General features: G+C 34.8%; 1 protein-coding gene across 1 annotated transcript in view; it reads left to right on the plus strand.

Moving 5' to 3' along the window:
* Positions 1-17,010, plus strand: part of CSMD1 (CUB and Sushi multiple domains 1) — a 1,002,456-nt gene that overhangs the window by 507,573 nt on the left and 477,873 nt on the right. The window contains exon 4 of the mRNA XM_085217921.1: positions 15,555-15,749. Coding sequence (XP_085074047.1) covers positions 15,555-15,749 — 195 coding nt within the window. The remainder of the gene's footprint in view (positions 1-15,554; positions 15,750-17,010) is intronic.

Genomic DNA, 17,010 nt, shown 5'->3' on the forward strand with positions numbered 1-17,010 from the left:
CATCCCTCTGTACTCAGCACTAGTGAGGCTACACCTCGAGTACTGTGTTCGGTTTTGGGTCCCTCACTACAAGAAAGACATTGAGGCCCTGGAGCATTGTGTCCAGAGAAGGGCAACGAAACTGGTGAGGAGTCTGGAGCACAAGTCTTATGAGGAGCAGCTGAGGGAGCTGGGATTGTTTAATCTGAAGAAGAGGAGGTTCAGGGGAGACCTCATTGCACTCTACAACTTCCTGAAGGGAGGTTGTGATGAGGAGGAGTTTGGCCTCTTCTCCCAGGCAAAAAATGGGACTCAGGGAAATGGCCACAAGTTGTACCAGAGGAGGTTTAGGTTAGACATAAGGAAGATCTTTTTCTGTCAGACAGTAGTCAGGCACCGGAATGGGCTGCCCAGGGAGGTGGTGGAGTCGCTGTCCCTGGCAGTGTTCAAGAGACGTCTGGAGGAGGAGCTGCGAGATATGGTTTAATAGCTTGTGGTAGTAATGTTGATGGGAGGATGGTTGGACAAGATGATCTTGCAGGTCATTTCCAACCTTGCAATTCTGTGATTCTAATTTTTAATTTTGCCAGTAAGGTCATGGTGTATTTGAAATTCTGTAATTTCCCTTCATATTTTTATGTGTCACAAAGAACATAATAATTAAGTGCTACCTACTTGTGTCAGATAAATATTTTTTAAACTGCCTGCCACACTGGTTATGTTTTATAAGAATATCTTGCTTGGAAGGCATTTAATAAACTATTTTCATACCTCTTAGTGGAAAATATTTAGTTCCAATAGTGATCTTTTTGGGGAGAGATTCAGTACATGTTAGTTCTTTCAACATTATTATACCACTAGTGCTTCAGCATTCATCATCTAAAGTAAGTTCCAACAAACTACTTAACTTAATTTTCAAACCGTGAGAAATCATGAGGATCTTTAATATCTGTAAATTATATACTTAGAGCTCATATTGGATGTACTGAAATAGTATTTAATAATTTGAAGTATTCTACTGGTTTCATAAAGAACAAGAGGAAAAAGACATTACACAGGTGGGATGTATTTCATAGCCAGCCTTAGAACCACTTTAAATATGTGAGTGAGTAATGAAGGCAGAATATGTTTGTCTCTTGATATTACTCCTCACCTTGACAAGCTCTGTACAGATGGAAAACCTATTTAGTGAAAAGGAGTTGCTGTGATTACTGAATGAAAATAAAGCTTTCAGCTCTGTCATTTAACAACTGGCAGATTATAGAACTTTATGGGTTTTTTTTTTTTTTTTTATGGTGAGAAAATTGGTTCGTATTATCACGATGATGCACAAAATCCCTTTTCCCACAGGCTTTGTGTGAAGCAAATTGAAGTTCTAAGTTACTCGTTAGAGTGACAGTGCAGCACCGAACTGGAGCATTTAAAACTTCAGAAACTCAAAAAAAAAAAAAAAAAAAAAAAAAAAAAGGCACAGACAGCTGTTCAACTAGCTGAAATCTCCTTGTAACAGAGTTGTACAAAAGCCTTAAAAAAAAAAAAAAAAAAAAGGCTATATGATCTATTTAAGACTTCTGATCTTTACATCCACTAAAAATATAATTATAAAGGGTAAGCTGATCTCAGCATTTCTTTTTCTCCTTAATTCACTCTGCCTACTCCACAAAAAAAAAAAAAAAACAAGCAAAAAACCCCCACATTTTATTGCATCTAGCACAGATGCAATGGAATGATTTTCAAATTATTTTTGAAATACTGGGATTTCTACTAATTGTTTATTTACTGTGAGGTGTACCATAAAATTGCATAAGAGTAGTAATAATGTCAGATGCTCTCTGTGGGACAGGAAAGGCTTGGGACAGCGTTCGTGGAGTCATCTAAGTTTCAGCCACCATAGTGGCCACTGTTGCTTTCTCTTCCTTGTCTAGGATGAGTGAGAAATCAATACCAACTTGGTGTGCTCATCAAGTGTATTAAATTGTATCAGGACATGGTCTGATGGCACTAACAGCCATCTATACTATCGTTTGATGAATTGCAGCATGCATTTTGTTTGGGCCAAGCAGCACTTTCCAAATGATTCTTGGGAATAATTCAGAAATTAGTAATTGTTCTGAACAGGCAATCTGGATACAGCCATCCTGTTTTGCAGGCTCAGGAAGTATAATAATAACAACATGCCAGCTGGCCTCAGAGCTGTTCAGTTCTTGTGCACGGCACAGTCGGCACTTCTCCTTATCCTGGTCTGGTGACTCATAGAGATGTAGAGTCTAGAAGTTAAGCACGGTGTCCAGGTAAACAGCTCAGTCTTCTAGTGCTTTGAGTAGAAGAGACTTGTTTATTTGTTTGTTTTTTGCAGATTTGAAGATCACCTTTACCATTTTTTTACAAATGTGGTACAGAAACAATCATGGAATTAATGAATTTTGAGACAATTTTAGTTTTAAACTCCCTTCTATTACTTCCAGTAAATAATCTTTTAGACAAATAGTAGCAGACATTCTCCTTTAATTGCACATTGAAGAAATATTACATTAAACTTTTCCTTTGATGGGGCATCAGCCTCACAGATGGCTTCATTGTTCAAATAGCCACAATACTAGTTTGGCTGTCAAGATTGTGATAAAATTGAGGAGGATAAAAATACCTTCTGGTGTTCCATATGCTGTTTTGAGCTTAAGGTTAAAATAGACAACTGCATCCAAAGTGGACAGAATGTCATATTATGTAAAAACATTAGAAACCATTAGTGGATTTTCTGTTTGTTTCATCTTTTACCACATCAGTGTCGTTAGAAAGAATTGTGAAGTTGGAGAATACGTGGGAATTGTTTAAAAGTGCCAGGCTGCAAATGTCACTTACAGCTACAATCTCACAGAAAGATCTGATATCATCTCCGCATCAGAAGGATTGTGAGAGCTAGTCCTGTACAGATGCAGTTTTGGTCAGACCGTTGTGGAATACAGGAACAAGAAATTGGGTTAGTACAGAAAAGTATTGGGTGGGATATATTGCTCAGGTGGACTCTGCAATGCCAGTTGTGCAAAAAAATATTCTGGGTCAGTTTTAGGAAAAAGAAAGAAGCTTGTGGTGCATATTATAATATAGGAACTATCTCATTAAGAATTCTTGTAGACCAAATAAAATTCAAGGCTGAGGACCAAAATGCTGTAGAATCACAGAATCACAGCATTGTAGGAGCTGGAAGGGACCTCTAGAGCTCAACTAGTCCAACCCCCCTGCCAAAGCAGGCTCCCTAGATGGGGTTGCACAGGTAGGCATCCAGGCAGGTCTTGAATGTCTCCAGAGGAGGAGACTCCACAACCCCTCTGGGCAGCCTGTTCTACTACTCTGTCACCTTTACCATGAAGAAGTTCTTATGCACATTTGTGCAGAACTTCCTATGCTCCAGCTTCCCCTTGTCCTCTCCCCACAGACTGCTGAAAAGTCTGGTCTCGTCTCTTTGCCTCCTGCACCTTAGATATTTATGGAATTTGATCAGATCTCTTCTGAGTCTTCCTTTCTCAAGATTGAAAAATTTCAAGGGAATTTTATATCAAATGTTTCATAGCAAGTATCTTTAGAAATCAGTCCACCCTTGCTCACTGCCATCCTCAAGTTTCTTAAAACTTTATTACTTTGCAAATAATGCTGATGTATTTCAGTATAATCAGTCTAATTGTTCTGAGCATTATCTCAGTTCTTCATTAGAATATTGAACCAGTGTGCCTTCAGTTGTTTTTTTACTTATCCTCTAGGTTTTATTTGTGTAAAAATATGAGATTGAACAAAACTTCTGCCTGTGTTTCTCTGTACATTCTCTTGTCTGCTAGGAGGAAGAACTATACTAACTTCTTTATGGGGCTTTCACAACTCTGCCTATTGTCTCCATACTTCACTGTATTTTGCAGAAGCACAAGTGATTTTCTTAACACTGCTCCAGTGTATGATGCAGATGGAACCTGAAAGCATTTTTGTATGCCTACACTGCCTCAGTATTAGTGTAGTAAAAGACTGTCACCTATATTTTCAAGTAACTGCTTCCACATACGTTTGCGTGTTTTCTGTGAATTCTGTACAATAATAGCTGTGTGTAAACAATAATCCTACTCTCAGAATAATTCTAGGGCTTTTTATTTGCAGAAGCTTTGATACTTGAGGCTTAATCTATTTGTTGCCTTCTGAATTCTGTATATGACTAAAAGATATGAAACATCATTTTCTCTTACTGTATGTGAATAGCACTAATCTTTTCTAACATGTGAAATACTGTATGAGTTTGGGTTTCCAATGGATTGAAACAATTGTCCCTTCCGAGAACTCTTCCTCATTACCTCATCAATGCAACAGGAGTTTTAAAATGCTCACACTTAATGAACTTACAAGGTCATCAGTTTGGATGAATCAACCTTTTGATTTTATGATTGAGCTTTAAAGGCTCTCATGTCAAAACTGACTAATAAGTAAAATAAACAAAGAAAATAAAAAAATAAAGTGTGAGTTTGTTTAATGAGCTGTAGACACTTCTCTAAAAAAATCATATTTTGTAAGCTAAAAATAAGTTCTAATTTAAGGACTTAGGACAGATATTCTAGATGTTCTGAAGGTACTACATTTTACTGAGAAAACAACTTCAGAAAAAAAAAAAAGCAATTAGCTGTTTTTTTAGCACCTAAAATTCTTATTTTCTGGCTAATTAGAATGACATAAATAACAGTCAACTTTACATCAAATGACGTACATACAGTTTTTCTATTCTTACCTTTCTTATTTCATTTCTTCCATTCAGTTTTGGAAGTCTTTTACCATGTTTGTTGCAACTGAAAGGTCTTTATTAGGTTTCCCCAGAACCTTCTCTTCTTCATACTGAGCAATCAGAATCATAGAATCATAGAATGGTTTGTGTTGGAAGGGACCTTTAAGATCATCTAGTTTCTATCCCCCTGCTACTGGCAGGGATACCTCTCTCTAGACCAGGTTGCTCAAAGCCCCATCCAGCCTGGCCTTGAATGCTTCCAGGAAGGGGACATTCACAACCTCACTGGGCAGTGAGGTTGTGTCTCACCCACCCTCACAATAAATAATTTCTTCCTAAGATCTAGTCTAAATCTACCCTCTTCCAGTTTAATGCCTCATCCTGTTGCTAAATGAAAACAGTTAACTCAGGAATCCTTTCTTCACTACGAAGTCAGCTGCCTCACAAAAAATTATAAGCTCGGATCTCACTAGAAATATTAAGAGTGATACTGTCATCACTGCCACTTTAATTTTCTCAGACTCAATACATGCAGAGCACAGATGGTTCTTTGCTTTATTTAAGCCTGTGAAACTCAGCACATTGAACTGTATGTTACCTGGGGATTCCCCAGATAGCAAACTATATAAAAAATGTAATTATTCTCCTATAGAAAAAGCACTGGAGATGGTAAATTATTCTCCTGCTTTTATACTGCAGTTTTTCTGTGTTACTGAAGCAGGGAGTAAGTTATCTAACACCTGTTGAAGTAAGAGTCTGCAAATGGTGGGCATACAAAAGCCTTTATAAATCAAATAATCTGATGCAATTTTTAAGAACAAATGGATAAAAGGTTTAAAATGTACTGCTGCATTTCTGTTATCTCAAGGAATTCCCACAACAAATCAAAGTGAAATATTAAATTAGCTGGGAAAACAAACAAACAAATAAAAAAACAAAATACAGACACAAAAAACACCCCTTTAGGGGGTTTGAGAACTGTAATAATATCTTCCATTCTATTTAACATCACATGTTCCTGGTGTCCAAGAAAAATCCTAGCTAGTAATAATATTTGTCATGGAGTAAGACCATGCAGAGACTGTTTTTTTTCCAGACATCAAATGTGTAAGCCAACCATGTTTGACAAGATGAGAGGGTAAAGTTGTATGATACAACTTGTGTGTGCCACTCAACTTTAGGACCTGATTCTCAATTCCTTCTATTTTCAATACCAGGAATAATCAGGAAGCCTGCATGTTGTACTGAATTCTCATTAAAAATTTGCCTTGTGTGTGCTTTACACCAAAAAATAAGATGAAGTTTCTGCTGGCAATGGAGTGCCACTTACCGAAATACTGGGGGAAAGAGAAGAGTTGAGGGAAGCTTGAGAGGTTCCCACAGCATTAACAGGAGTGTGCCTAAGCTGGACTAGCATCCCTTCTCATGCTTGATCAGTTTTCCAGTCTTTGCTGTGGACTCAGGAAACAGTATATCAAGCTATAAGAAATAAAGGGAATGCAAAGTAATAAAGTGTATATTGAAGGAATATTGTTTTGCTTAGTAGTAAGGAGTTGCAAATGCGATGGAGACCTGATCTCTTTATATCAACATCAGCATTTCCAATAAGTTGATTTTTCAAATTTAATTTGTCATTTTCACTTATCTCTTTTTCGGTCTTGCAGTATTCTCCCTGACTTGTAAATACTTAGTGTTGAGAACAATAAAGTGGTACAAAAAAGCTGTTCTACATTTTCAATTTATACATGTCATTCAGTACTCAGCATGAAGCTTTATCTGTTCATTACTAAAAAATCTTGAATGTATTTTGCTGATAGAGAAAATATTTTTCTTCTGTTTAATCATAGAATCACAGAATGGCTTGGGTTGGAAGGGACCTCAAGTATCATCAAGTTCCAATCCCCCTGCCTCAGGCATGGTTGCCAACTGCTATATCAACTACTAGATCAGATTGCCCAGGGCGGGCAAATTAATCAAATTAATCATAATCTCTAGTATATATAAGATATTTGTATACAATGTGATTATAACTTTTTAACTGAAAAAAGAGCAACTTCCTACTTTATTCTGTTAAAATTGCAATTCTTACATAGTACGGCAGGTCTTCATAGTTCAAAAATCCAGAATGATTTAGCACTAATTGTTGCAGAGAGAGTGATATCCCTCTATTGCTGTCTGTGGTGTCTGTCTTTAACTGTTTCACAGTTCACCTGTACAATTTTACTACATGTTCTGTTATCATTGTGTTTGCACAACGATAGGCTCTTGTTCCGGAGATTTTCAGAAAAACAAACAAACAAACATAGTACAAAAAAAGGCTTCAAATTGTTGAATGCAGAAAATTTATGAATAGTTAGGTAAGATATATATGAACCCTTAAATTTTCCATTACTTTTTAAAATTGTTTTTTAATAGTTACAAGAACATAAAAATCTTGATTGAGCAATGTATTTTGTTTAATCATGTAACTATATCAAGATAGTGTCTTGGTACATTCCTGTTTTCCATCTTCAAATTATTGTGCTTTATCACATAAAATTTTTTAATTCTTTCAAAATCAACTTCAAGTGTCTCAATGAAAAAAAAAATCTCAAAAACAAAGTTCTGCGGGCTGGGATGTTGACCAGTTAGGAATTGTTTGACTGGGAGTCTGGGAATTTTTGTCTCTACTCGGGTGGGACGAATGAGGAAGCTTCTGCATTCATTGCTCAAACTCCTTAAACAATAGGAAGTCACTTCTACTTAAAATTGGATTATAGATTAGGTTCAGCTTTGAACTACTCTTGCTCCCCCTAGTCCCCTCCCTGTAACTGCATGGAAACTACCCCATAAATTTTGTTTAAATACATTAAGAATGCTTATAGTTTTCAATCTGCTTGTAATTGTGCTTAGTTCATACCCTTTTATTTTTGTCCCAGCCCTGCCATCAGCTTATAATATTTCTTGTGACCTGATGTTTGCCTCTCAGAGTTTTAATAGCAGTCATATTTTAGCCTTTATTTTTTCAGATGAAATTTCTAGGTCTTCCAGTGTCTTCTTAAATGCTCTTCAGTCTCTTGATCGCTTTGGTAGCTCTTCTCTACATTTCTTTCAGATTGAATTGCTCTTATTTGAACAAGGATTAATCAGATTTGTATTCAGGACTTCATATTGAGTCTTAGCAGATTCTTATCTTTCTTTGATAAGTACCTCGTTTAATACATAGAGATACTGTTTTTGCCTTAGTATCATATGTGATTTTAAGCACAGGATGAATGTGATTTATTTATGTATTTTTAATGACTGTAACTCCATTGTCTAATGAAATACAAAAGTTTGATTAAAACAAACAAACAAACAAACAAAAAACATTTGCTTGGTTTATAAGTGAAGTGGTGAGCCAGAAGTCATTTTCTGAATATATTTTCATTGTTGATTGTTAGGAAGTAATTCTATTGAAGGGTAGTTGGGAAAGCAGGAGCTCCTTTGTTGCCAAAAAGTCAAGATGATCTATGACACAATGAGAAGGTCAGGAAGCAAATGTTGCATACACTTGTAATTATCATTCTGACAAACTGGAAGACCGTAGAAAACTGAACTTTTTCAAGTGGGTGGAAATGTGTAATTTTGGTATTTAAAAAAAATGAGTAATGACTTTTGATCTCTAGTAGCTGGCAAAGTTTCAATTTCTTAATTTTGTACAGTATCAAATGCTTTTTATAGCCTCTCCCTGGACTGTTACACTCAGCTTGTTCTTTCTTGTCCTCGCTCAAGAAGAGAAAACTGTATTCAAGAAATATTGCTCACTGAGCTCAGGGAGGAAAGTGAGTGGGACATCTGAGGCAAAACAAGTATAAGGAAACAAAGTTTTAGCTTTAACTTCAGATTGCTTTTTTTTTTTCCTTGACAGTTTTCTGGCATTGTTTGTACAATATTGACTTTTATGGTCTTATAACCAACAGCAGGACATTTATTACATACTTCATAATAAAAGTAAACACACTAAAAATAAAATCCATCAATCTTTTGTTATTACCTGTACAAGAAAATTAAAATATCAATCTCAATGTGGAAGATGTATTAGAGTTTGAAAGTTGCTGAATACTCCCAAATGATTTTCAAGGCTGTGCAGTCCAGTACAATTTTGCACATCCTTAGAGACTTACAGACACAATTGGGTAAATGCTTGTAAGACAAGAAAACTGTAGATTTCAAAAGTAATATCGAGTATTTTATTTGGAAAATATTGCAAAGATTTAAGTGCACGAACACTGAAATGTACATATAAAAGGAAATAGTTTTCCTGTTATCTTTTGATTGTATAAAAATACAGGTTTCTACATGCTAAGCAAACAATAAACAAGCTTTATTTCTATAAGCCAATAAGGTTATTTTTTATATCTCTACTAGTCTCAACAAGAAAGTTGCCAGGAGATTACTACTCAAGCATGTTTAATGCTTCACTGTGTAAGTTTTCATCCCGTGTAGGTTCTTCAAGACCTATATCTGAGGCCTTTAAGTGTACGTATGGCTTTATTATAAGGTATTAAATGAATTTGCAATTTGCATTTTTTTTTTCTGCTTCCTACAGTGGACTCTTTCTTCCTCTAGAGTAAGTTAAATGATATCCACTTAATTTTGATAAAATAATTTTAAAGAGTGTAAGTATCCCAAGTTAGATAGCTTTGAATACTTCATTCTGCAAGCTAGTTTTATGTCTGTGTGAGTACATATGTACATGTACCAATTGTAAAAAGCTTGGCATTGCAATTTTAGTAGCAGATTTTTTGATACTGTATGTTGAAAGGCTACTTCAAGAAATATGTAGAGCTAAATTGTCTCAAACTATTAAATATTCATTAAATTTGTAAGCTGAATTGTATTTAAAACTCTTCAAAAAAGATTTATGCAACAGGCAACTATGACTTAGTTGCCATTACTGAAATACTCACTCTTCCAGACTTAGGATAGAGCTTCAAAGTCAAACTACTCCAGCATCTCACAGTTTGTTCTGCTATATAAAATGCTGAAGGTGTATTGTTAGGCTGTATGGATGTAGAGATTCTGTACTATTGCATATATAAGAAAAACAGAACAAAAAGAATTTTTTTTTGAAGTGCTTGTGGTTTTCGGAAAGCCTTCATCCTGACATAAATATTATAATTTCAATGCTGTGAAAATCAATGACATTTTAATTTAAGGTTATGAAAATATGTAGATGTCAAAATTATTTTGAAACAAAAGAGCAGAACTGTCAATTATGTATCTGAGTTCAACAGAAAAAAAAGTATGTTTCCTCTAATAGTGCTTAAGTAAGATTATAGCCGTTCTAAACCTTTCTATGACAAGACATGATTGGAACACTGAGGTTTATTAACAGAAGCCATGAGATAAAATCCATATACTTCCTCCCTCCCATTCACTATTTTTTTCCCACAGATTACTGACCCTCAACAATGTTGAAACTGAGTCGGATTAATAACTTTTACCAAGCATGTACATCCTGTGGCCCATGGGCCATATGCGACCTGCCCCCTGCATCATATTATCATGGAGACAATGCTTTCCCACTGAGTAGCTTGACCTGGCCCCGTGCATGTACCTGTCCCTGAAGAGCAACCAAACCTTTGGTGTGTGTTTGGCACTGTTAGAGCTAGAAACTAAGAGATGGGGAATGCAGTGCAGTGCTAACTTAAGCACAGTGTTGTGGACAATGGAAAATATGCAGTCTTACTTTCCATTTTGATAAAGGAATCTACACTTTCAAGATTAAAAAAACCTAAATAAATCAACTTTGGGGTATATTCACTTGTTTATTTTCTGTTGATATAAATGCTTTACCTGCAATCAGATATTCAACTCAAAAATTTGATCATGTCTCTTTACTAAACAGACCAAAAAGAATAAAATTTTATCAAAAATCTCTGCCACGTACAGTGAGAGCTCACTCAGAATTGCAACCACTTCCATCAAACCAAACACTGTTGCATTAGTGTCTCATCAAATATCATTAGTTGTGAATCATCTCTTAACAGTCTGACTGCCTTCTGGAAAGAAATGGCTCACATAGAGGACTAACAGAGGACAGTAGACATTGTTTACCATATCAGCGAAACCTTTGACAAAGCTCTCAGTAGCATTGTATTAAGAGAGCCACTAGAGCATGAAATGGGTAAATGGATTCTGAGGCAGAGAGAAAATTAGTTGGACTGCAAGGTTCAAAGTGTTATGACCACCAATAAAAAGCTCAACTGGCAACTGGTTACTAGCTGATTCCTTGATGATCCAACCCACCTAATGAGATTAGTCAGGAAGGACCTGCCTTTCATGAACCCATACTAGCTGGGTCTGATCCCCTGGTTGTCCCACACATGCTGTGTGATCTCATTCAAGATGATCTGTTCCGTAACCTTCCCCGGTACTGCTTAGACAACACTGAGCTCTTCTATTTGGTGATGTGGACAGGATCTGAGGCTGTGACATGGAGCTACATCAGGGGAGGGTCAGTTGGGTGTTAGGAAAAGGCTCTTCACTGAAGCTGGGGAGAATTTTAAAAAGGATAGGACTGTGCTATTTCTGTTACTATGTAATTCTGTAAAAAATGACCTCTATCCATTTGCTGTATTCCATACCAATGTGGAAGCCAGAACTGATAGATCAGTTACCTATTCATCGTACATTGCTTCTGGAAATAGAAAGGAAAAAGTTTAATAAATGGACTGTGAAATATTACATGCTTTTCAATTGATTCAACATTTTTAATTAATTAAAAAAGAAAGGTCAAAATGTACTTTAATGGAGTTTAATATAAAGCATTAGAAGTTAAAAAAAAAAACAAAAACAATATATTGTCTTTGTAGTCTTTTCCTAGGTAGAAATGGCAAGTGTGGTTGTCTAGTATTCTTCAAAATTAATGTTTCAAAGTAAATTTAACTACTTATCCTTTGGAAAAGTGATTTATATTATTTCCAGAACAGACTGTTTGTTTAAATGGAATGCGTACATGTAGTTGTGTGTATATATACATATTCATAGAATCATAAAATGTATTTGAATCCATCTTTTGTTTAGTACAGCACTTTTAGTTCTATAGATTGAAAGGCCATTGTTTTTTCCTGTACATTCCTTTTCAAATTAGGCTACTTTTCTGAGTTGAAACATAGATTTTTGTTTCAATTTCATTTGTGTAAGAAAATCTAGTATTATTTTCCTCTCCTCTTTACTAGCACTTTTCTTTTTATAATGAGTACAGTTATTGCTTTCCTTACAAATTGTTTTCTTTTTCTGTTGGTTTGGAAGAATAGTTCTACATTTATGTTAAATTTATGCACAAAACCGGAGTTCACTATGTAAGTTAGCCATGCAGGCAGGAAATCATGTGTTCTTCATCACATTGAGGAAACAACCTGACATCAGTCCTGAATATTTCTATGTATCTGATTTTCTCCCTACTACTAAAATTCCTACCAACTTTGCAATTCCAAAGCTTCTGTAAAGAGTCTCTGGATTCTTCCTTACAGGTTTGTGTTTTCTTTTTCTTCCCCTTTTTAAACTTTTTTCCTTTGAGTGTGTTTTTTTCCTTTGGGCCCCCGGTATAAGACTGTAATTGGGATAGGGGACTGTAATAGAGAGATTATGAAAGAACAGAAAATAAATATGTTTGTGATAATATTTTGTTAACCATAGGTGCAACTTTGGAAAAGTTTTTCAGTCTTTTCAGGAAGGACAGGAAGGAGAACATATTACACGTAAAGTCTTATAAAGCTATAGAAATAAGTTGAGGAAAAACCTTGCTCCTTCCTTTCTTATTTTTTTTTTCTAATTTGAATTAAAAACTTTCTCAGTTGTTGTTTTCAAGTTCTGGCTACCATTTGTATTATTGGCTGTAAAAACTTACCAACTGACTCACAAAAGGATAAAACCAATATCTTCTAAATGAGAGTAGTAGTCTGAGCTTTTTGATATTAAGGCCTCTGGGCAGTTTTTGCAATATAGCTGTTGATTGTGATATCTGTAAAAAAAAAAAAAAAAAAAAAAAATTGTTCTGCTGAAGTCATTGCCAGACTGAGCTTCCAGCCATTATTTTCAGCGATAATTAGGAAGGTAATTTTCATAGTTTTATAACTGTTTTCAAATCTAGATGCCTAATTACAGAAGTTGTCATGCCAGAGAACTCGAAATCTTCAAAATTTATTAGATTATATATATTTTTTTAATTTGACATTTTAATCCAAAATACATCCTACCAAAACAGGTCATTTTGTTGACAGTAGTCTTCGTGACAGATTTGAAGTAAACACAACAAAAATATATAGGTATTGCTTATGTTTAAGGCTTTTACAATAGAGTTTAATAAGCATAGTAAGACCATCAGAATATTTTATTCCGTTCCATATGTATGTATATATATATATATATATTCTTTATCAATCAATGCTGTCTAATTTTAGGCCACCTTTCTCTGTTACAATGAGTATGTGATTAGAAAGGAATGGATGATGAAATCTAGTATATCCAGTAAAGAAAACTCTGTCAATGAAAGCAAAGAATAGCTGTGTTTAAGATGCTATGAATATGCTCTCAAAGGCCCTGTATTGCAAAAAAATATTGAAAAGACTGTGTAAATAAATAATGTGATAGGTGCCACCTGAGAATGGGTACTTGTATTCAATAAGGTTTATTTAACAATTTTTATTTGATTTGGATTTTGTGTTGAGGGGCATGGTTTAGTGAGTACTGTTGATGATAGGTTGGTAGTTGGGCTGGATGATCTTGAAGGTCTTTTCCAACCTTTGTGATTCTGCGATTCTGTGATTCTGTGATTTGTATATCATTGAAAATGGTGCAATTTCTCTGCTATGTTTTACAGTCCTGCTGTGGTGTAGCCTTTTGCAACTATCTGATAATGAATATTAATGTTACACTTTATTTTAAGAGGTGGATCTGCTGGGCTATTCCATTGTACATATTTTTTCTTTGAAAATATTCAGACTAACTGGATTTCTTTCTGAAAATCCTGACTTTATTTCTTCTAAATTGGAAAAATAAAATAAAGTAAAATAAAATAAAATAAAATAAAATAAAATAAAATAAAATAAAATAAAGCATTCTATGTGACAGTATTCTAAAAAGTTGTGTAAATCTAAAAAAGCCACTAGCCTCTGTGATTTAATGCAGCATAATCTGAAATTCTTCTTAGTATAGAATAAACATCAAATGATTTCACAGTTCAAACATTAGCGATTCACCTTGTTTCCTTAAGGAGGAGACTGCAGATTCTCAATCCTGTAGAAAGTAAACTGCAGTAATCCTAGAAAAATAGGAGTCTCTTGCTAAAAACTTGCCAATAATTAACTTATGTAAACTTTGCATATGATAGTTTTGCTTGGCTCATACTGTCATAATCCAAAGATAAAATTATTTTTGTTACAAACCTTCAAAAGATAATCTATTTTAGATCCAGATTAGAAACAGTTAAATGTATGCAAAGGGAATACTGGAGCTACCTCAATATACTTCAATGAAAATTTTAGAAAAGCACATAAATAATGTAGTTAAATGCTTGATCTTGACAAGTGGTGAAATCCTGTGAACTATTACATGCATTATTGAACATGGCTGTCATTCTCAGATCACTCTTCTCTTACTGTTTCTTAGGAGGTTATGGTAAAATGCATGCTGGTTTCAGGATGCCAAATTCCATTTTTTTTCTGGGGCTTCTTGACAGACGTAACGGTAAGAAAAGGAAAAACAAAACTTACCTGTACAAAGACAGAAGCCTAACTTGTTGCAATACGGTTTCAATGATCATCCATTGCCAGTTGTCATGTGTAAGAACGATGCAGATCTGCCTTGATAGCCTTTCAATGGGACTGTATTTTATCAGAAAGCATTGTATTTTTGAATAAATTGTTTTTTGGTAGCATGATCACACGTAATAATAAAAACTGCTGAGCTCTATGTTGTGTAAATTTTGCTGAATAAGGACGAAACTGCCTTGTTTTAGTGTGTTTTTAAGAAGTGTTTTGACTTGAATATAAAGGCAAAAGAGGCTCTTGTTTCAAATGTAGGCACTCTCCTGTGTCCAAACCGTGCAAAAAAAAATTTGTTTTCACTTGTTTTGCAAAATTACCTCTATTAACCTACCATGACTAGAAGAGCTTAAAGGAGAAAAAATGCAAAGAGAGAGTAATATATAGGATATAAAGCATAGCTGTAGAATCTAATGGATCATTGGTATCAACTTTTTAGAAGGCAAGTTACTCTCCGTATTCTTCCAATTATTTCCATGTCTTAAAATCACCTTCCTTTACTGTAAAGAATTTTCTATGTATTCATTCTCATATATGTGAGTTGAACTTCAGCTTTCTCTTCAGTGTGGTTGAGCATAATCCAAATAAATATCCTATTCTCTAAAGGCTGTAGAAACAGCAGAAAAGACTTTGGGTGTAATATTGTTTGTTTCTAGCTTTGGTAGGTACTCATTCAACCTTAAGTAGTTCCTATAATGCATAGAAACTTTACTATTTCCATCAGCTGCATTGATAGAATACTCATCTGTCTCATCTTTCATTAAAGTGTTATATGGCTTTTGTTATGTGGTTAATATTTATAGAAGATTTTGAGATTTGTCTCATAAAAGAATGATGTAAATGAAACTTTTTTTTTTTAGGAGAGTTTGCATTTTGTTCAAAAATACAATACATTTCACTTTATTTGTGTAAAGAATACTGTTTAAAACAAAAATTAAAACAATTATTTAGTGACAATTGTTTGCCTAGTATTTATTACTTTTTTCTGCAAATTTTATCAAAAACTTTTTTCCTTTTTTTTTTTTTAATAGTATTACCTAGTCATACATGTGGCAACCCAGGAGAAATACCTAAAGGAGTACTTCATGGAACAAGATTCAACATTGGAGATAAAATCCGATATAGCTGTATCTCTGGTTACATCTTAGAAGGCCATGCCATGTTGACATGTATTGTGAGTCCTGGAAATGGTGCATCGTGGGATTTTCCAGTTCCTTTTTGTAGAGGTAAAATATGAAATGAATATTTAATATTTAATATGAAACATATTTAAAATATCAAGAATCTATTAAACAGCAAACAAAGTAAATTTATTTTTAGATAGGTTGTTTGTTTAACTAAGCTGGTTTTTCATGAGATAGAGTTAATTTTCTTCCTAGTAGCTGGTATGGTGCTGTGCTTTGGATTTAGGATGACGATAACATTTATAGCACAATGATGTTTTAGTTGTTTCAGAGCAGTCTTACACTAAAGGATGTTTCAGCTTCTCATATTGACTTGCCAGTGAGGAGCTGGGGGATCATGAAGATCTGTGAGGGGATAGAATGAGAACAAATGATATAAACTGGCCAGAGAGATGATTCATACCATATGTTATCATGCTGAACAGTTTAACTGAGGAAATTGACTAGTACAGGGGGTGGGGAGTTGCGGAGGGATGGTTCTCTGCTCAGGATGTGACTGGCATCATTCAGCAGTTGTTGAGTAGTTTCATTGTGCATCACTTGTTTTGTATATTATTTTATTGTTATTATTATTTCCCTTCTTTTTTCTGTTGTATTAAACCGTCATTATCTCAACCCTAAGTTTAATTTTTTTTCTGTTTCTCCCCCCAGTACCATTGTGGAAGTGGGTGTGAATGGATGTATGATGCTCAACTGATTTCCAAGTTAAACCACAACCCAATATACTTTCTAAAAATTTCCACCATACTGTAATTAATCACAATTCAGAAGCAATGATTGTCCAGAATTTATATTGAGATAGCGAATTCTAAAATCTGCTAATCTTTTTTTCTTTTTATTTACATGGGAGATACTTATAGAAATTTAATAGCAGGATCTGGCAAATTCTTATGTAAACTTCTACATTTGGAAACTTTCTTACAGAAAGAAGTACTTTAAAATCTTCAGTCTAAGAATCTTTGAATAAGACGAGCCGGAGGGAACCTCTGGCTGTCCAGTCCTTCTTAGTTCCATTTCCTCTCAAGGTAGGGAAAAGTTAGGTCAGGTTTCTTAGGACTTTCCCTAGTTGAGATTTCTGTATCTCCATGGACAGAGATTTTAACATCTCTCTGGAAATCTATTTCCACTGGCAATCTGTGCGGGTATAAGTGGAACTAACTTCTTACAGATTATGTTAATTTCCTCTTTCTCTGTTGTGGACCTGTGAGAAGTTTCTGGCTTCATCTTTCGTATACTAAAAGTTGCAATTAGATCTTTTCACAATCACTTTTGTCCAGGCTGGATAAGTCTGTTTCCCTAATTC

This window comes from Meleagris gallopavo, chromosome 2 (assembly GCF_905368555.1).
Source record: "Meleagris gallopavo chromosome 2, MGAL_WU_HG_1.1, whole genome shotgun sequence".
In the NCBI taxonomy this organism is placed as follows: domain Eukaryota; kingdom Metazoa; phylum Chordata; class Aves; order Galliformes; family Phasianidae; genus Meleagris; species Meleagris gallopavo.